This window comes from Vespula vulgaris, chromosome 8 (assembly GCF_905475345.1).
Source record: "Vespula vulgaris chromosome 8, iyVesVulg1.1, whole genome shotgun sequence".
Classification (NCBI taxonomy): domain Eukaryota; kingdom Metazoa; phylum Arthropoda; class Insecta; order Hymenoptera; family Vespidae; genus Vespula; species Vespula vulgaris.
The window spans coordinates 4,481,536-4,504,087 of NC_066593.1; the positions used below are offsets into that span (position 1 = coordinate 4,481,536).

Genomic DNA, 22,552 nt, shown 5'->3' on the forward strand with positions numbered 1-22,552 from the left:
CGGGAAATTGTATAGTTTCCGATCGTTTTCTGTTGAAGAAGGTTGAAACAATGAAGTTACTCCGATATGTCTCGTTGGTCTCGTTGTTGGTGGTTTTGGCATTTGTCAAAGCAGACGAGGAATTTTATTCTGACAAGTACGATTACGTAGATCCCAAGGAAATCGTCGAAAATGATCGTTTAAGGGACCAGTATTACAATTGTTTCATGGACACTGGACCTTGTGTTACTCCGGACGCTGCCTTTTTCAAGAGTAAGCTCGAATCACTCTCTTTCTCTTTTTCTAACTCAACAATTTAATTTTCCAATGCAAGATTAAACATTTCTTTTTCTTTTTTTTTCCTTTTCGTTTTTTGTATTTTTTCATTTACAATATTCGTAGATAATACATATTAATTGTACTATTTTCACAAATAATCTTTAAAAGATTTTAAATTAAAAATGTCCTTCTTCCTTTAATCACTTTTATAACTTCGAACGTATTTATATTTCGAAATGAAGGCTATAACAATTTCATCTTATAAAAGATTTTATAAAGAGAGAAAATTATTTTACGCGGAGATGAAAGAAAAGAAAAGAATTCTGCGTATTAATGCATTAAATCGCATGTTTTCCTCGAACAATGATATTATAGTCGATTATATTATTAATTTCTCTTACGTACATATATGACATTGATTATGTTCGTATATTTTTTCAGCGAATTTACCTGAGGCAGTCGTAACTAAATGCAAGAAATGTACGGAAAAACAAAAGGATAACTTCGAGTTTATAGCTGTCTGGTATAGCGATAATCGTCCAGATGAATGGAACGCTTTGATTAAAAAGTTCATGGAAGATGCAAAGAAAATGAACTTAGGATCTTCCAAATAATATGAGTGCCGACGTTCTTTTTACGAGTTAAATGGAAAGGATAAAATAAAAAATGTTATTTTTATTTTTATTTTTGATGTGAAAAAAATGGATTAATACACTTAAATCGATAAATACGCAATACGATTGGGACGCATATATATATATATAAAATATATTTAAAAATTGGAGTGAAAATAAATGTAAAAATATTAATAAAACTTTATGGATGAACATAAAGAAATTCTTATTGCTCTTTAATAACGTATCATTTTTATATTTCTCTAGAAAAATGATTAAACGTTAAGAAAATAATAATAAATTACGATATTATTCTCGTTGTTAAACAATCATAAAAAAATTAGATAATTGGCCAATGATATAGAAAAAAAAGACTTAATGAATTTATGGGAGAAAAAGAAAAAAGTAAAAAAAATGAAAAAAGAAAAAATTTACATTATCGAAACACAAATTACAAATATTAAAATTTAAGTAATTAAATATATGATGAACTTTGTAAGTAAACTTAATTCAAATATACGATGTTATTGACTGGCAATAACATTGATTGAGGATTGCCATTCGTTTCTCAAGATTTTTCTTGTCTGCCTCTTCCAACATTCATTTCTTTCACGTATGTCCTTCGAAAAATATCAGCCAATAACCGGATGATCTTGTACCCATAGATAGTCGTGAAATCAGCATACACGTATATGCTGCAGGTATAAATACGGAAGACAGTACTCTTAAAGCATTCAGATTCAATCCAGACATCTCTCGTGAATGCTGTAGCAAAAACGTTTTAAAAGAAAAGTAAACTTCAAAACGTGATAATATATTTTTCCTTTGGGCTTCTTCCCATTAAAAATTTTCCATTCAGTTTAAGAATAAAAATTTAAAAATCATAATGGCGCGTTATTTATGGATACTATCAATCGTAATATTATTCGCAACGATTTTCTCAGTGCGCGCAAATGACGGCACATACACAACGAAATACGACAACATCAACGTAGAGGAAATATTAAAGACAACTCGATTGCGCAATCAATATGTCGATTGTTATTTAGGAAATTCACCTTGTGTGACACCAGAAGCGAAGTTCTTGAAAGGTAAAAACACATCGACAAAAGATCGAAGATAATATTTCCCAAGCTTTATCCCCCATTAGATTTCTTTTCAGTTTTAAATATTTCATACGTGTTTGAGGAAAAAAAAAGAGAAGAAAGAAAATAGAACAATATCGCAATAGTTTGAATCTTCTTTGTCGCAGATGTGCTACCAGAAGTTTTGGTGACCAAGTGCAGTAAGTGTTCGGATAAGCAGAAAATCATTTTCGACAAGGTGATTACTTGGTTCGAGGAAAACGATAAGGAAACTTGGAATACCATATTGACAAAATCTATCAATGAACATATAAATGTTAGAAATCAAAGATCCTAGATGAAATTCATTAAAGATCTAAAAAGGGTCAAAGGTATTTGATTAAATTGTATAATAAATTGTTATATAAAATTTGTATAGATTAACGAGTACAAAATTTTTTATTCTATATCATGATTCATTCTGAAATAAATTATAAATAAAAGCAAATTAATAAAAAGTGAAGTTTATTATTGAAATTAAACGTTTTATACGTATTTATGAATAACATCTATATACTTGTATGTATTATATATACATATATATATATTAATATTTTATATTCATGTTATATACATAGATTAATTATTTTTAAGATATTCTTCAAACTTATCGATATATATATTTTCAGGATCGTATTTCTTTTTGAACTGATCCCATACCTTAGGCTTCTTTTCCTTCAGCTGCCAAATCTTTTTTGCTATTTTCTTCTGATATTCGTTACATCTCGCGCATTGAGTAGCCAATATTTCAGGAAGTACTTCTACAATAGAAAATAAAAACGATTATATTATTTTAAATGTTAATTTTTTTATTACTTTTATGTACGTACTAGAAGACATAAAGTAATGAATGAAAATACAAGGAAAAGGAAATGCACAACATAATAATAAATATAAAAATCCTATTAAGATTATAAATCAAGAACATGAAATCAAGGATAATTAAGTAAGAACGAAAAGAAATGCAAGTACGTAAATTATTATATTCCTGTTCTTGACATAAGACATAAGATATAAAACCTGTTTTAATAAAGACCATAAAAACCATAAAAGAAAAATTCAAGAGTTCATTATTATGATTTTATATCTTTTTTAATAAAAAAAAAAAGAAAGAAAGAAGAATTACTTACGCTTAAGACTACGTCCATCGGCGGTACAAGGACCATCATCGAGCAAACAATTTATATATTGATTTAAAAATCGTTCGCTATTAAAAATCGCATCGACGTCCACTTGATCGTATATGTTTGAATAAGGTTCTTCTGTATATCCCTCGATGAGCCAAAACATTCCGATTATAAAGAAAAAGATGTAAGTAAATTTCATACTTTTCTAATTACGAGCCAATTATTCGAATTGCACTGGAAAATTTTAATGTATAGTTAAATCAAAATTTCGACTCCGTATATCCTAATTAATTACACTGAGATAGATGGAGAAGATTTGTGTCAAAAACGAAGTGAATTGAATTTAAAATCAATTCGATTCAATTTAATTCAATCGATGGAAAATAAAAAGGTATAAAGATTTGCGATGAATATTTAATATATAAAATTGTAAAAGTTACGATAATATTCAGCGTCGCAATTATTCAGCCGTGAATTAATGGAAGGAGTATTAAAACAGAATTTTTTGTTAAGATGACGAAAAAACACTCAACGAATGCTCGAACGAAAAAATTAAATTGCCGATGAGTTGTTTGCTTCTCGAAATTTTTAATGAAAGACTTTTTACCATTTTCGCGTTATAATATAACTGAGAGATTAATGCTTGTAAACTGAGAAATGCCGATCTTGCAAACATGGCGACACTATCGACATAGGAAGTTCACGAATCTGTAAACAACGTTTCGCGGGAGCATTATACATTAAGGCTTTATTTAACAAAATATTAATAATACGTGATAGATTTTAAAGTCAAGAATATTCTTCTGACATCATATAGCATCAGATTTCGTGTGTCAATTGATAAACACGAGCGCTCATATTTAACGCGTTCAAGTAGATTATTCGCTAATAATATAAAAAATATTTATAATATAAATGATTCTGATAATATACGTCATATGAAAAAGGTAAAGTGTCATAAAACATACGATTGTAGAAAACGTATCATGTTATCGTATTACAAAAGAATTCCTATACAAAAGTGTTACAAATAAAAATATAATGTTGTCTACATATATATATAGACACATATATAATTTGAATAATCGATAATTGGAGATCTATGAAATACAAGTTTGACCAAGACCTTTTAACATATAATATCACTTATTTCCATCTACACCAACAATATAAAATATTAACATTTTTTGTTTAAACAAATACTTTGTGTTAATTATGATTGAACGCGATACTATATATATATATTATATTTACTTGTGGCCCATATCAACAATTCCATTATTTAATATCCCTACGGTTTTCTTAATAAACTTCAATATACTAATCTTCTATAATTTTTAACAAGGCACATTACGTTCAAACAGAACATACAAAAAGAAAAATATATCTGCACAGCCTGATAATAAATGTGTACAAATACAAAACTGCTTACTTCATGTAAATATTTGCAGTGTGTACTTAATATTTTACTTAGATATATATATACATATATATATATATATATATATATATATATATATATATATATAACATTAAATGAAACAAGTTTGCAATTAAAGTATCCAATTAGTACGAGGATCTTGATTTTGTAGATACCATAAAGATGCAGTTACAACTGGTCTTCTTGAGAGAAATCCTGGAAATATTATTGAAAAATGTATCTTATTGAATTGTTCATTACATAATAAACATAATAACGTTAAGACTTTGTAATTATAACAATGTGAATTGCTTCTAAATACTGAAACAAACAAATAAAAAATTGAAAGGACAGATGATGAAATATACATAGCTATCTATATAATATTTTTGTTACGTGTAGAAAAATTTGGAAAATTGCCTGCGTATCAAACTATATATATACGTTTCGTCTTTGTAAAATATCATTATAGAAAATTTGAATTAACATTACAATATATTTCAAATTATGATATTGAGTAAAATTATTAAAGTAATGCTCTTCTGCAATGAACGTATAAAATATTGATAAATATATTGAAACAATTAGATGGAAATTATTTAATGTCATTTGACATCATCTATGTTATTTTATCGAATTTGAGTTGAACAAAAGTTTCCTAACGCGACATCTATAATTGCTAAACAAAAAAAATTTTTCTTTTTAGGGTGGTGTCTACTTGATGATATATTATAATATATTCACGTGATCCTTGAATAAGTAGAATATTTATTACCTAAAGCGATTACAATAATAAATTTTTTATATATAAATTTTCATATAATAATGGTGTAAAATAACATTGTGCAATATATACCTAAATATACTGTATCTCTTCTAATATACATATATAATTTTATGGAAGCTACTATAGAATGTGCGTTTTACTCGTTACTTTAATAAAGGAAAAAAAATAATATAATTAAATAAAATAGAAGGTAAAAAACAAGATATTCGCGTCATATAAAAATAAAACTTCATATATAAACTGTCTTAGGTACCTTGAACTCTACAGTAACAAAAAATATTAAATAATTTCTAAAAACATTAGGTAACACTTTTTAGAAATATAATTGTTTATAGATATTGATCATAACAATAATTTTACCTTTATAAATTAAACTATATATTTAACATGTAATAACGTGCAAATTATTATTGTTGATATGAAATATGATTAAAAAAGTAAAAATCAAAATAACAAATATATACGTATTTTGTATCTAGCTTTGATGACCATAATGCATATTGTGCGTTAATATATAATGAAACGTAATTAAACATGAGCTGTCTTTTGTACCTTCATAGCAGCTTTGAAACCAATAGTAGCAACTACACCTAGTCCAAATAATATCAAATAAGGAATATACTTTACTCCTGGTACATCAGGCCTCTTTGCCACCATCGATATCAGCATACTTAATTTTGTATCATTATAAGGTGGGTAGCGACATCTAGGTAATGATATAAAATATATCAACATATTTTTGTTAATCAATGAATTATGTTATAAAATACAATCTATTTCTTACGCTGCCAACTTCTCTCCTATAATGTTGAAATCTTTAATAAGACATCCTTTTTTATGCACGAAAGTATCGTAAGTATACTTTCCATGATATGCACCCATGCCCGAATTACCAACTCCTCCAAATGGTAATGTTTCCACTAAAAGATATATATATATATGGAAATTAATATTTACAAATAAATTCACAAAATAAGAATAAATAATAATTATCATCAATGACATTAAACGTTTCGTAACTGTAAATAAAAATTATAAATGAAATATATTTAAAATGTCAATAGTATATCTAATATAAAGCATTTAAAGTATTAATAATATATTTAATATAAAGCATTTCTTAAAACACGTTGGCACCATCATACCTTAAATACATGCAATATAAGATATACAAATATCTCTCATTCCAGCAAGCAAAATTAATATCTTCTTAATAAAAAGAACCTACTCTTTAGCATAATAAAAGAACATCTAATTCGATCTTACATTACACAAGCAACTTTTAGGAAATCACAAACACACACACACACATTGTATTTGATATATATAACATATATAAAAGATTTTTATATAATATTATACAAATACCTGCTACATGCAGCATTGTATCATTAACACAAACACCGCCACTAGAGGTATTGTTAAGAATCATAGACACATTTCCTTTATTTCCACTAAATATATATAGTGCTAATGGCTTCTCCCTATATCAAATATATACGATAAAAGAAATAATATTTATAGATATAAATTTATCATTTACCGTAAATACTCACATAATAAAATTTCTTTAAATAATATAAATATTCAACTTTAAATATATTTTATACTATACATTACAGATTCCATCTTCTAATATTTTTTTTATATTATATTTTATTTAACTATATTAATATTGTAATACCAAAAACATAGAAAGGTAGTGCATATCTAGTTGTAATTTAAATATCACATAGACAATTCGTATAATTTTTTATCATTCATGCAGTAATATATTATAACATATATTACAAATAGCTTCAATAAAATGCAATAAAACCCTCCACCATATTTAATTTTAAATATCAAACTTAATAGATTATGTACAGCCTTCATATGAATATTCTCTTCACATGGCAAAATTTTTCTTTCCATATATATCCCTCTATGCTTATCCTACAGCAAAATGTCATTATAATGATATCTATTTGAAAGCAAGCAACAAGCTAATGATAGCCAATGAAAATCATCATCATTATTTTGTTGCTTGTTTCTAGAAAAGAAAACTCATCACATCTTCATTAAATAATCATTACTGACACACTGATATTTTTGCTGTAGAATAGAATTGAACAAATATAGATACAAGATATAGAAAAAAAAATTCAACCATTTTATGAAGAGACATATCTACTTGCAATATTATTTAATTTTTCTAATTTTTCTAATTTTTCTAGATCTATTATTTTAAATCTATTTAATTCTACATAATTTTTTTCATAAATGATACATTCTATATATTAATATATATGTATAATAATTTATAAAATAGGATCATGCATAGAGTGCATTATGTACAAAAATGTAATTACAAAATCTATAAGGAATTGTATATTACTAGTCAATCATATAATTTCTATAATTCTGTGATTCAAAAGATTAATGAAAATTATGAATATGCTTAGTAAAAAAAAAGAGATGTAATGATACTATTTCTTCATGACAAGAAATTCGGAAATATTTCTAATTAATACATTTTTTGGCATTTACAATTGTTTAGGTGTTTTATCTAATTTGGGAACTTGAAATATATCCATGACAATACGAAGCAATTATATTTTAATTCTTGAATACAATTACTAAATTTTGTATTATCAATCATTTCTGCTTGTAGATGAAAAAAACCTACATGCATGCATGCATTGCTTTTGATCCAGAAGTAATTGGTATTACAAAGAAATCGTTCATTAATATTTGCTAATATATTAAAATATTGTTTTGTAACATTGAAAACAACAAATATATTTCAAGTGCTAAAGTTAGGTAAAATTCTGTATATTTGTAATAATTATATATTTTACTACCAATTTGTAAGCAAAGAAGCAATGTATAATACCAACTTTTTCATATACCTATCACCTAATAACCTGACTCACCAGAATATTGCAATATTGTATCGTTGACACATACTGATCCACTACGAGTTTGATTTATTATTAAATTTCGTACTCCTTTGTCCTTGGAAAAGATGTATAGTACAAGTGGGATTTCACTAAGTATGAAAAAGTGATCATTGTGCATTGTTTTTGAAATGAATATAACATGTGTTTCTAGACAATCATGATTATGAAAAATTGCACTCTATGATTTTTGCAATTATAAATATTGCTCTAAACAAATTACTTTAAGTAAAAAAGATACTCTTGATTGTTATTTGACTATATTTAAATGTAAAACGACATTCATCTTCACTTAAATCAAAGAAATTGTTAACTTGAAATAAAAAATAATCAACTATTCAAATCTTTCTGAAATGTATCTTTTGAAAAATATATTCTAAGTATCTTAAATATAAAAATTTGTATAATTATTAAATCCATTGGATTATTATCATTGATACTCACCGGCTATTGATAAAACGAATAGCTTCGTAAGCATTATCAACATTAACAATGGGCAATATTGGTCCAAAAATTTCATCTTGCATAATTTTATCAGTAGGCTTTACATCAATAAGTATTGTTGGAGAAATATATTTTTCTGTAGAATCACAGTCACCACCTACTGCTATTTTTTCGCTGTCTAATAGATAATTCTTTATACGGCTGTATGGAATTCAATATAATTTATTTAATAGAATTCAAAAATTCAATTGATTTAAAATAGAGATACTTACTGAAAATGATTTTCATTAATAATACGACAAAAATCAGGACTTTCTTTAGGATTTTCTCCATACCACTCTTTTAAGATCTTTTTTGCTTCAGTCACAAATTTATTTTGAACTTCTGTAGAACACAATATATAATCAGGTGCAATACAAGTTTGCCCAGCATTTATGTATTTGCCCCACAATACTCTCTTTGCAGCTATTTGTATGTTTGCCGTGCTATCTATATACACAGGACTATAAGAATAATAATTTATAAGATAAAATATAAAGAAAATACCTAATAAACTAAAAAATTTATATGTTAAATTTAACTGTTGCATTTTATAATCATACCTTTTACCACCCAATTCTAAAGTTACAGGCGTCAAGAATTTGTTAGCTGCTTCACGAACGATTTTACCGACATTAGTAGAGCCAGTATAAAATATATAATCAAATCTCTGTTTAAGTAGTTCAGTCGTTTCTGATATACCTCCTATTATAACATGGTAACTCTCCTATTTGATATATAAGCAAATTCATAATAAAAAAGAATCCAAAATAAATATTTGATAAATTGTTCCATAATACATACTGTATCTAAATATTTTGGAATTATTTCTGCCAAAAGATTAGCAGTAGCTTGTGCAATTTCAGAAGGTTTAAGAATAACACAATTCCCAGCTGCTATAGCACCAATCATAGGTGCCATAGCTAATTGTAATGGATAATTCCATGCTCCAATGACAAGCACAACGCCATAAGGATCTTTACGTATTTCAACACCATCAAGAATATTAATTATTGCTTTAGAAGGCTAAAACACAAATTTTTTAATTTTTTAGAAATAAATTCTCTTTAATATGTTCAAGTTTAAATAATAAATAAATTCTTATACCTTTTCTGGAGCAGAAAACTCCTTGATATTATAAAGCATATGCTTAATTTCTTGTTTTGTATAATCAATCTCTAAAATCATAGATTCAAATTTACTCTGAAAAAGAAGATATAAAAGAATAAGAAGATATAAATTTATAATAATTCTTAATTATTATAAATCTTCACCCGTCTTAAATCTGCTGCTAACGCCGATATAATTTCAGGTGTACATTCTTCCAACATTCGAAGCATTTGTTTTAATTGCTTTATCCTCCATTCTAATGGTCTTGTCTTTCCACTAAAAAACGTATCTCGTGTACTTTGTACAATCTGAAAAAATTGAACATTAAATAAAATTAAACATTAAGTAAAATATTCTTATCGATAAATAAAGGTCTTTCATTATACCAAAGAAAATCAAAATTTTGCTGCTGCAAAAGATATTATATTATATTAAAAATATAAAATATTATACTAAAAATGTATAAAACAATAACTTACATCTGCATAATTCACTGCCATTGTTTTACCATTAATTTGCGCTGAAATAAAAGAAAGTTGATCATTATAATTTACACTACAATTTACACCATTTTTTATAAATTACTTTAACCTTAATCTTTGTACATTGAACTTGATACTACGTTCTTAGTATGCCAGTTATGCATTTTCCTTATTCATTTTTATTTCTCGTGTTATTTAAAGATTTATAGTTTGCATAGATTATAATAATATATATTAAAGAATGATTTTTAATAGAGAAAATAATGTTTTATAAGTCGATTTAAAAAAACATTTCGTCAAAACTTGTGATATAAGAATATTAAATTTATTATTTTTATAAGAATTATTCAAGCTATACTCTTTTTCATCTATAATAAAGGAAACCATCTTATGAGTAAGGAAACCATATAACTATTTTTAAACCTTTTTACACATGGTACTCATAAATGTTTTAATATAACAAACAATTTGGCTAATTTTTACACATATTTAATGATAATATATGATAATTAATGGTAATGCATGATAATGTTGAAATATATGCTTAAAGTTATAATACCGATCGTTATCACAAGAACAATATTAAGAAATATTTTCCTTAATGTTTTTTCTATAATTCTTTTGTAAAAATACTTATTCTACGTTAGATTAATAATCCTTATTTAAAAATCAAGCAAATAGGTTATTCATTATTACTGTTATTGTTAACACTGCCAGACAAAATGTCACGTTTCGAAATATGTTATTTCATCGGAGGATCTCCCACTTTACTTAATAACTTATGCTCTTGTGATATACGCAGAACATGCATTAATCTACTTATCGATTAATTTACTTATCGAATATATTATAACAATACACTTCTAAAACAGAATACTACGCTGATAATCCTTTTATCAAAAAGATATAAAAGAATATAAAAGAAACGTATATGGGATGTATACAATTTTACATAAGAAAAGAACGCAATGTGTAACCGTATATATATATATATAAAACCATGTATATACATATATATATATTCAATGTATCTCGTCCTCTTCGAGCTTCCATTTCACATCAAGAATTGAAAAAAATAATAATATTTAATCAATATAAATATATCCCTATAAAAATGTGATGACAAATTTATAATAAATCAAACTGTTTATGAATTTCGCTTCGATACTGCGTCAGATTCCTAAGAAAAATTTATATATATATATATATATATATACATTTATTTTATTATTTTATTATTTATTTTATTATTTCGAGATACTCGTATGCTTTATAGATATTTAAATTTAAAAAATATTAATATACGTCATTCGCGAAAAATTTACAATGACAGCATATGCATATGCACAATTCACGCAGTCGGCAAAAATTTTAATCGGCAGAAAAAAAGACTAAATAATTTCTCAGAAAATCATATAAAATAGGAAGGAAAAAAAAGAAGAAAAAGACGTAGTTAGAAACCCGGAAGTCAACAATTCAAGATTATATCTTCGTCATCGTAAGAAAAAAAAAAAAAAAAAAAAACGTGAAAAAGAATGAAAAAGAAAAAGGAAGAGAAAATGATATCCTTTTTTAAGCAATCACTTACCCATAATTATTGAAGTCACGTTTTTTAATTTACATCAACCCGTAGAAATGCAATAAATGGTTCTCGCGAAGAAAAAGAAAAACCTATAGCCGTATTTATCAAATAAATCACATATAAGTAACGATTCAACTCAAAGGTATAATGGAGCGCAAGAATAAAATTGACGCGAACATTCCCGCTCCACACTTTTTCTTTGCTCTGCTACTATCTATCTATCTCTTTCTCTCTCTCTCTCCCTCTCTATCTATCTCTTTCTCTCTCTCTCCCTCTCTGTCTATCTATCTACATCTCTCTCTCTCTCTCTCTCTCTCTCTCTCTCTCTCTCTCTCTCTCTGTCACACACGTCTAAGTATTAATAGAAATGAAGAATTTTTTACAAGAGTATATGTATATGCTCAACGGTTTCTGATTCGCTACCTCCTACAGTTCCCTCTCTCTTCTTTTACGCACTTTGGATCCTGTATTTCTTGTTTCTTTTTCTTATTTTCTCCTCTATTTTTCTCTTTTATCTTCCTTCTCTATTTCTCTCACTTTATCCTTCCTTCTTACAAATTTCCATCTTTACGTTATTTCATCATTGTTCGTCGGTAGATGTCAGGACGATCGCATCTTTTATGTGCGCAATTAATATGTAACAAATTCTTACAATTAGTACGAACCTTTGTTCTCTAAATCGTCTAATAACATTCTAATATTTCTATTTCGTCTCTAATATTTGTCTACCGTTTAGTCGCAACATTGGAATTTCTATTAAAAGAAGAAAGAAGAAAATATAGTCGAATTAGTTTTGTGTGTTGTATGTGTTGTGTGTGTGTGTGTGTGCAAGAGAGAGAGAGAGAGAGAATAGAAAGAGTAAAAGTGAACGAATCAGTTAATCTGTAAAGATAATATAAATGTCAGCGTTATTTTAAAGGAATAGAGTAACTTGAACAAGTTATGCGTTTATATATTACATTTACATAATTAAATAATATGTGTATAAAGACAAAAATTTAACAATAAAAACTAGGTTAACTTAGTAACAAAAAAAAGAATAGGAGAACTAATGGAGATAGTAAAATAATAAAATAAAAAGCTATTGAAAATTGCAACAATATAAAGATAACGATTATCATATATTTTAATTAGCTCAGAAATAATTAAAGATTTAGTCTCTCGATGTTCCAAATAAAAACAGTTCAATGAATCCATAAAAGACAGTTATACATACGTTCCAGCAACAGATACTATTGAACAATTTCAAATATAATAAAAGAAGAAAGATAAATAAATGCAAAAAATTACAGTAGTTATGATAACAAAATAGGTCATGATTCATGGAATAATTTACACAACTTCTAAAAAAATTTATTATCATATTTATAACATATATCAAAAGAATACGGATAAGCTATGACATATTTTACTTCAGAAATTTCATAGTTAGAAATAACAGTCAGTTTTTTAATTCATCTATAAGGATTAATTTTTTATCTTTCTTAAACGAAAAATAGATAGCAATAAAAATAAATTGATCTTAATATGCAATATGCGTCAGTCTTTGCTTTGTATTTATGTAAATAAAAAATTAATATTCACTGCCGTCATTAAAAATATTTGATTCAATAATTCATAATGATTTGTACATGATATTATTGGTATTCATTATCAAGAATGATTACTATATAACATTTCTATATAAGGTTCTAAAAGAAAATATCTATGGAAATATCAGACAATTAAGGTATGTAAGCTGTAAAAGGAAATGAAAGCAGAAATTCATAGAGTTTCTTAAAACAAAAAGTATAATCTCAACTAATCTAAAACAAATAATCATATGTTTTCATAAATAAAACAGAATCAACAATTGCGGGTTTGTATGTTAAATACTAGATTTAAATAAGGAATTAATTGAAAGCCAGCTGAAAAGGTTAGGTAAGAAATTTGAGATAAAAAGCTAATTCTAACTTTTTGTATATCTAGAACTTGAAAAGATAAAGTATTAGAAATAAAACAAATCAGTTATATAAAACAATTATTGAAAGTTTGGAATAAAAAATAAATCTATGAAATCCCGATACTACCAAATGACGACACCTTAGAAGAATCAAGTGCAAAGTTCTCTTATAGAGAATTTGTTGAAGAAGAGAGTGAGTCAGTGCATAAAAACACCTGGAAAGAATAAAGTAAAAAATCTTAACATTATTAAAATTTTATTTTATTTTTGTGTGTGCTTCTTTAACACATGTGCTAAATTAACATGCGAACTATTTTATAATGAGAGAATTCAATGATAAAATTATTTTAAAACTCAAGGCAACAGTGCTATATATACTTTAAATGCATGCTCTAATTGAATGCTTTAAAAAAATTAATCCTACCAAATACGTTGTAACGTGGTATCTGAGCAGTTTCCACGTGAATTTTCACATAATGATGATTTTTGTCAATATCTTTCTGCTGATTAACATCACTATTAGGAGATGTTGATACTGTTTCCATCATGAAGATCCAATACAAAGGAACACGCTATCAATGAAATCTCAAAGTTAATATTTCATGATTAAAAACATAATATGGTTGCTGTTTTTTAATAAACATTAAATTCGACAAACGGTCTATTAATGTAGATGAAAAAAAAAATTATAATAATAAGTAAATAAAAAGAAAAACGACAAAGAATATACATACGTAGATATATATATTTGACGTTTCTACTTTTTTTTAAATTTTGTTTAATAGTACAATCGAACGAAATACTGCGTAAATTCTATCCTATGTTTGTACAATATCTTCCTCTTATTGTATCATTATATTTTAATACTTATCTAAGTATGTATAAGATATTTAATACTTATTTAAGTATGTATAAGATTTAATAACTCAAGGAAATGTTTTACTTAAAAAATTATAAATATATCATCTTAAAGTACAGAGAAAAGCATTTTATTTGAAGATGACAACAATTGAATAATCACGATACAATCGTCATTTTTTTAGTACCTACAGCTTAAGAACGAATGTATGTTGCGCGATAATTCACTAGTTCATGGTTATTAAATGTTATAAAGCTGATAATATTGTATAGGTAGTCTCGAATTACCCCTACCTTAATAGTGCTCGTAAAAATCGATTTTTACAATGGCCCGTCTCTCATTTAGTATAAAAAAATTTTTTTTTTTATATATATATTTTTTACGGTCATTTAGGATAACAAATGTTAAAGGAACCATGAACAATTTATTAAAAAAATATGCCTGATATTAATTAAATAACAAACACATTAATTAATAAACAAAGTAAGAACAATTTACTCTATGTCAATTAACTCTTAGACTACATTTAAAATTTTGGAGGATGCCAATATTTTTTTAACTTTTTCTATTTTATTAGGATTATTTAAAATCTGTTTTTTAAGAATAGATACATTTTACGATACAGAAATAGCTTTGTGTAATTTAATTTCAAAATTATAAATTCTATATTATTTCAAATTATTATTTATATTTAGTCCAAAAATAATTAATTGTTTAAAAATATTTTACATTCTTCTATTGAGATCTGTGTTTATTTAAGTACATTAAAATCATTTATCTTTCCTCAACAACTTCATCCGCTTATATCATTATCAAAAATACTAATATATGAAGGGATTTGCGTTAATCTTATATATCTATTCTCAAAACTATCAATTTTTTTATAATTTAAGAAGATAAGAACAACAAAAGTGTTTTTATTCTTTATGGTTACTAACGAAAATATTAAATTAGTAAGAATAATGGCTTTTTTTATTTATTCTGGAAACGAATCTCGATGGCCCTATAGAAGTCACTTTTTAATTTAATTTTTATCACTCCTTTAAACCTTTTATGAACTTATAAATTACATTTTATAAACTTGATGATATTTTTTTTGCAAGTAACAACATAATTCTCTTTTCATTTTTCTTATGTTTCATATAGTTTGATATTATTTATATAATATAATGACAAAATCATTCCTATTATGTATGTATATTGAAGAAAGTTCAAATGATAACCTATGTATAATGAACACCATGATAAATTTATTTTTAAAAATACGAAAATATAGAATAAAATTAGATAATTACATTATCAACTACACAAAAAATGACATAAGTCATACCAGATGTTTTAAAATGTTTATATACAAAATAAGATAAAATCTATAAATTTATCTTGTTTCTTATTTACTTCATATATTTACTATTAGATATCGATTATATTCACAAAGAAAAAATTAATAACGATTTAGATGACCAATATATACACTCGGTAACTCCTTATATAAGTTCTTTCTAGTAGAAGTTTCCTATATAAACTTTCTATTTTCTATTAGCTATAAGCGATCTAAGAGCAAAAAAAAGAAGTTTCAGTAATTTAAAACTGGTAACATGATTCATTTAATGTTCATTCATATATACACATTTATACGTTTAGTTAAAAGTGAAAGTTGTAGCTATTATACTATACATATTTCAAAAGAAATACTAATTATAAATATTATATAAACGCCGAGTAAAGTAGAAATATAATCTTGTATTATAAAGTTTAGTATATTATAGACATTATTAGCCATTATATTGAAATGTTTGAAAGACTTACGCGTAAATAATTAAGGATCGAATTTCGATAGATTCTCGATTAACAGCTAACTGCAGAGGAAGAATTTTGCTCCGTGAAACGATTAATACACTGTGCGCACGAATTTCTTCCAATTACGTATAAATGATAATAATCAACGAGAATTTCTTGATATCAATATTCTTCGATAACAAAAAAAAAAAAAAATGCTAAAACTCATATTTCTATGTAATTTTCTGCACTTACACTTACACTTACACACACTTGTAATCTTAAAATAACTTGTACGTACTGACGGCGATAAAAGGACGTTCTAATTGAGGCGAACAAATTATCTTATTTCGTTGTAATGCGATAACAGTGTGAAGCTAGTTTCAAATAATGGAATTTCATTATTAGATGTATATACATTGTATATCGTGTCATTCATCCAATATACCGATTTGTTTGGTGCTCGATTTGTTGACAGTGTTTTTATTTTTCTTTTTATTTATTTATTGTAAAATAATAAAAAAGTTGTTTCTATTGTTCTCTACCTTGAAGTATTCTCGTTGGAGATTGCGAATATATGGGATTAGATATCGGTTGGTATTTCTGTCGCGAGGATTACTTCCCGTACGACAAAACGAATCTATCGAACGACATTTCTTTAAATACGTTTCTCCTTGTTTGAAAAATCGTTCTAGTTTAGATAATATATTATTTCTGTATATAATACCCGTTTTATACCAACTCGCGTCCTTCCGATAAGAAACGAATGTCAAATAGGCTATACATAAGATGCAGGTACCCACCACTTACATGTCATACTTTTTCTTTTACCCAAGTACTTACTTACACAAATATTTTATTAATCGATCCAAACTAGTTCTCACACCTTACATTACGTTAAATCATTCGTCGAAATAAGTTTGTCTATATATGTGTGTGTGTATGTGTATATATGTATGATATATGCACGCACACGCGCGCGCGCACACACACACACACAATAGTCTTACACCATACATTGTTTTAAATCATTCATCGAGATAAGTTTACGTCTGTGTGTACGTGTATACGAGTATACGTGTATATTTGTGTGTTTAGTTTAAGTACCAATTTTTATTTTCTTTTTACTTACGTGAATCCGAAATCTCGATTACAGCTGTTTGAAGGTCAATGCGACAAACATCTTCGTCAGATGATAAAGCTGATCGATTCGATTCTTGATCGATTTGATCCGGTATATTCAAGACAACCACCTCCTCCTAAAAAGAAGAAATTTTACAAACAAATGATTAAGGAAAAGAAAAAGAATAATCGCTAATTATATAAATCAAGTTTAAGTCACATATATGCCATGATCTTCAAATGAAAAAACAAGAAAACACCGGGTTACGGAGAATATACGTATGTACATTTTATTATTCTTTTCTATTTTATATGTATATTATCTAAATTTATTATTTACATACGTGTACTGTATTACATACTGTACATTGTCTACGTTTGATTTTGTAATTCTTTTTATTTTTAAACTAACTTTTCGTAAGTGATCAGTTAATCTCTACGTTAATCTAAGAAAACGCATGATCGAGAAAAAATGTTATTAGAAAAGAAAAACGCAATTACTTTATTTAACAATTTAATGTAATTGAGTAAATATTTTAAAAAGATAATATCGAATTAACTTTTCGAAATACATATATGTATATACAGGGTGTCCGTCCATAAATGAACGAGCAAATATCTCGAGATTGGTTGAAGTTAGTTTATCAAGAAGAAAGTTTATCAAGAAACATTTGCACAACTCTGAGTTAAATACAAAGTGAATATATAAAACTTCTTTTTCATTTTTTACACTCTTCTGACCTTTTCGATATGTAAAGGTCAACACAATTTTTTTTTCTTCTTTAATTGATATTTATAATTTATTTTTACATATTTATATAGTAATGCATCATTTACAATCGAAAGCGTTGTAATAATTTTTTATCAGATATGATTTTGATTGCAAATGACCATTACTATATAAATATGTAAAAAAATTATAATAATTAAAAGGAAAAAAAAAACTATGTCGTCCTTCATATTTCGAAAAACTTGCAAATGTAAGCAAAAAAAAAAAAAATCATTTCTTGAATGTTCTCTTCAATAACTGACTCAAAGTCATCCAAATTTCTTTCATTAAAGTTTCTCGTGATTGAAACCAGTCGCGAAATATTTTTTCGATATTTTTCAAATATAAACAAAAACAATTATTTATTTATGACGATAGCAAAAGGGAATATAATATATGATAACGCTGATTTTAAATAATCTTCAACGAGTATTATGCATCTGTTGATCATTATTATACGAATTATCATAGATCAGTTTGACAAATATAGTAATGATCGATTAGATACATTCAAGGATAATTGAAATCGATACTTAGATATTATCTTCCGTTTTTAAATATATAATTATCTTACAAAATAAAATATTTCAATGGAACAGTTTTTCCATTTATTTCTTTCGATGCAAGAAGAATGAAAAATAAAGTCGCTTATTTATTCAGTGATTTCTTCATCGTGGATCTATTGTTGCATAATGGAAAAGTACTATTAAGAGAAAAAAATAATTATAAAAACTAGGATAGAGAATAATGTTTTATATTTCTGAACATGAAATGTTGATCGTAAGTATCTAGATGAAAAACAAGCGGAATCAAAACTACAGGAATATAATACAAGAAATTAAAGAAACGTCGCTTAATTTTGTTTCTTATTCTATTATTTAATGTCGTATCAACCATACGTATAGGTTGTGTAGGCAACATGAGGTAAAGTTCAAAGTTTATTATATCTACATACACGATACTTTAGATAATAATCTCTTTGTATAGATTCTTTCTTTATTCTTTATATCGTCCTTTATGATTGATCTAGGTGAAGTGTCATCTGAATAATATTTTTTTTAATATAGAATGATATGTTCAATCGTCAGAACTACAAATCGTAGGATAGGAAAGTGGGGGATTACAGTTAAGATTCAATTTTATAACCGAATAAAACGCTTGTCGACCATGAGTAAAAGAGCTAATTATTTATTTCGCGGAGCATTCATGATATCTTTGACAAAAAATCTATGGCAAGATATCGTTAGTATCTTTCGTGATGATATAGTTAAAAAAGGAAGAAAAAAAAAGGAAAATGGACGTATCTGTAATTAGTCGAGTTTCTTGCTGTTATTCCATTACGCTACGAGGAGACTTGACGCAAGACAATTTAATCAAATTACATTCGCACAAGTCGGACGCAGGTGTTGCATATCTGTGGTTTGTATTCGTGCAATCTCGGGGTGCAATTTTATGAATTACGCGTTACGCAAATTGAATCCTCAAGAAAATGTACGCGAACCATCGAGAGTGAATAATTATCATTTTTTTTATAATTAAAAAAAAAAAGATTCTAAACGAAAAATCGAATACAAAGAAAAGAAGCAATATACCAGCTATCGATCAAAATCAATTTTATAATTTCCCATTGTTTTCACAATTGGAATCTATAAAAAAGAAAAATCACCAAGTGATTATACGAATCGTGGTCGAAGACTTTTAATGAAATCGATCGTAAGACCTCCATCTATATGTATGTTTCTTCGACCTTAAACCTTTACTTCCTTTTCTACCAGACACTATACCTTAAGCACATCATATTGTTAGCCAAGTTTTATGCGCTCAAACTTTACCTATACGATTACGACTATAATTGTAAATCATTCGTTACTCTTTAATGTTAGACTTATCGTTTATCAATAAGATCATTTTACAATTGTTCCTTCTAAATTCAATACTATCGTATTAATAATTAATATCATTCTTCAATGATACCTATCCGTTTATTGCATATCCTCTTATCGTATCATCGTTTCGTATCAATGCAGATGGGCAAGTAAACGATATTTTTCGTTTTTATACTAATAGGTATGGTGATGTAATATGAGGATATGCAACAAGTAGATGCGTATTTTAAAAACGCGTTAATTTAAAATCAAAGCCGAGTTAAACGACAATTTTTTTTCGAATCCATCGACACGGTTAATTAATATCTGATAATAATGAAATTAAAAAGTAAAAGAAAAAAAAGAAACGAAAAGAAAAAATTACTCGAAACTATCTTCTTTATACAAATGCAACAGATTCATTCACGAAACGATCATCTCTTCCTCTCGCTTTCTCTCTCTCTCTCTCTCTCTCTCTCTCTTTCTCTTTCTCTTTTTCAAGTATGATAAGAGAGATAATAAAGACAATAGTAACTCGAGAAACATTAGAAAAATTAGAAAAGAATGTCATCATGGATGAAAGGAGATCGAAAACATGGCGAATCGAACGAAACGATGACGTCGCATTAAGATGTGTGTCTATGAGTAGAGCAAAAAATAAAAGAAAGAGAAAGGGATTTTCGACAAATTGAATTAACTCACCATTTTGAAAATATCCTTCTTGTGACCTTGTTCTTGTATAATCTCCAAAACAAGCGTTCTCTATGTCTCTAACGAGCTCGATTTAGAAGCAGCGGAGAGTTGAACTGCGAGCACGCGGCGTGTTACCGGTCGCTCGACACTAACGTGAAACAGGCTCGCAGTACACGCGTGTGCACGCTTGCAAACGAAGGAGTTCTCCTCGTTCCCAAAAGCACTGTTTTCAACATTCGCGCGCTCTTACGAATGTACTGAATTAAAATGGAAATTCAATATACAGTCGGTCACAGAAGTATCCGAAAACTTTTCTAAATTCAAATCGTTTCTTTGTACTGAGAGTTATCAGAAATCGAATTTTTAAATAAATATAGTGAAATTATTGTGCTTGTTTTTGAAGTCTGAGGAATTTAAAACAAAAAAAAAAAAGAAAGAAACAGAACGATAACTTTTTCTTATAGCATCGTTAAAAAATACAAAACGAAACTTTTTATTAAAACTTTTAATATAGAGATAAAGAAAAGAAGAATAACACGTTCAATCTTAGAGTAAATTATTTAAAGAACCTTACAATCTCTATTATATTTCTATTATGTTGTTAAACTAATCATTTAATTACCATTTTAATGATCTTAGAAAGCAAACGTAATTTGTCTTAGGATTAATCGATTTTAATAACATTTGTAGGATACATGTAATACACGGATAAATCAACAAAATCCATATATTTCTCGTTTATAAAAACTTTAAAAATTAAAGAAATTTTTTATTTGACGGTATTACAACAATAAAAAAAGTCTATTTTTTTAATTTCTTTTCATATAACAAACTTTCGCGTCTACACTACTTGGTTTAAAAAACATATTCAGATGCAAAAAGTTATTAAATGTTTCTGTTAGATACTGTACGTTTATTTACATGGAAATTCACGTAGATACGAGTCGAAATACGTATGTATAAAATGTAAATACGTATGTATGCAAATAATACGTATAGACGCATCTTCCTTTGCAAAGTCGAAAACAACGGACGATATCTTTTCCCACGGATCGACACTATCAAAAAAAAATGTTTTATTCGGCCGTTTAATTAAACTGTTTTCTTTAAATACACAAATAAGAATAAGTCAAATAAATAAAAAGGAATAATAAAAAAGTAAAATATAAATTAATACTGTTATAATAGTAATAATCAAGGATTTAAATGCTCTTAATTAATTATTAATACAAATTAAAATTAAAACAACATATATATATATATATAAGATGATAAAAAATGAGATGAAAATAACATGAAAACGCGTTGTTATCTTTTAAGTTCACGATAAGATTACTTAATCTACTTATTAAATGTCCGACATCACTTCGAATATATGTCCGGTTTTACTTTGTTTCATATTATTACGCGCTCGATGTGAACAGTGTATTTAATACACATTACAATGCGGACATGGAGAAACCGGTTTCAAGCAAGCAAGCTACTATACGACATACGAGTTTATAATACGCTTACATCTTCATCTGACAATGGATATTTATCTTAAATATAAGTTTAACTCTTATGTAATATCATTATGAATACAAAAATAATGACA

General features: G+C 26.6%; 3 protein-coding genes and 1 long non-coding RNA gene across 14 annotated transcripts; 2 read left to right on the forward strand and 2 right to left on the reverse strand.

Moving 5' to 3' along the window:
• On the forward strand, positions 1–4,652 carry LOC127065798 (uncharacterized). The gene is made up of 6 exons (XM_050998654.1): positions 1–252; positions 700–870; positions 1,538–1,664; positions 1,716–1,963; positions 2,125–2,328; positions 2,830–4,652. Exons 1-5 carry the CDS (start codon positions 51–53, stop codon positions 2,292–2,294), a joined length of 918 nt encoding a protein of 305 aa, XP_050854611.1. The 5' UTR covers positions 1–50; the 3' UTR covers positions 2,295–2,328; positions 2,830–4,652.
• LOC127065651 (ejaculatory bulb-specific protein 3-like) lies at positions 2,445–3,322 on the reverse strand. The gene is made up of 2 exons (XM_050998293.1): positions 3,127–3,322; positions 2,445–2,757 (listed from the first exon to the last, which is right to left on the reverse strand). Exons 1-2 carry the CDS (start codon positions 3,320–3,322, stop codon positions 2,576–2,578), a joined length of 378 nt encoding a protein of 125 aa, XP_050854250.1. The 3' UTR covers positions 2,445–2,575.
• LOC127065639 (aldehyde dehydrogenase, dimeric NADP-preferring) lies at positions 4,094–21,109 on the reverse strand. Of its 10 annotated transcripts, none has more exons than XM_050998265.1 (13): positions 20,965–21,109; positions 17,639–17,765; positions 10,342–10,382; positions 10,027–10,170; positions 9,860–9,955; positions 9,557–9,778; positions 9,316–9,479; positions 8,986–9,216; positions 8,714–8,914; positions 6,699–6,814; positions 6,115–6,250; positions 5,883–6,036; positions 4,094–4,759 (listed from the first exon to the last, which is right to left on the reverse strand). In XM_050998265.1, exons 1-13 carry the CDS (start codon positions 20,965–20,967, stop codon positions 4,733–4,735), a joined length of 1,662 nt encoding a protein of 553 aa, XP_050854222.1. In that variant the 5' UTR covers positions 20,968–21,109; the 3' UTR covers positions 4,094–4,732. The 10 variants fall into 10 exon arrangements, 9 of the variants coding, with proteins under 9 accessions (XP_050854222.1, XP_050854221.1, XP_050854223.1 ...); XM_050998264.1 differs by lacking the exon at positions 6,699–6,814 and adding an exon at positions 8,246–8,361; XM_050998266.1 differs by lacking the exons at positions 6,699–6,814; positions 17,639–17,765; positions 20,965–21,109 and adding exons at positions 8,246–8,361; positions 14,293–14,440; positions 16,537–16,684.
• LOC127065653 (uncharacterized) lies at positions 12,521–22,518 on the forward strand. Of its 2 annotated transcripts, none has more exons than XR_007782152.1 (3): positions 12,521–14,097; positions 17,663–17,907; positions 22,380–22,518. It is a non-coding gene; the product is annotated as an uncharacterized LOC127065653 (long non-coding RNA). The 2 variants fall into 2 exon arrangements; XR_007782151.1 differs by lacking the exon at positions 12,521–14,097 and adding an exon at positions 16,931–17,099.
• The last annotated feature ends 34 nt before the right edge of the window (positions 22,519–22,552 follow it).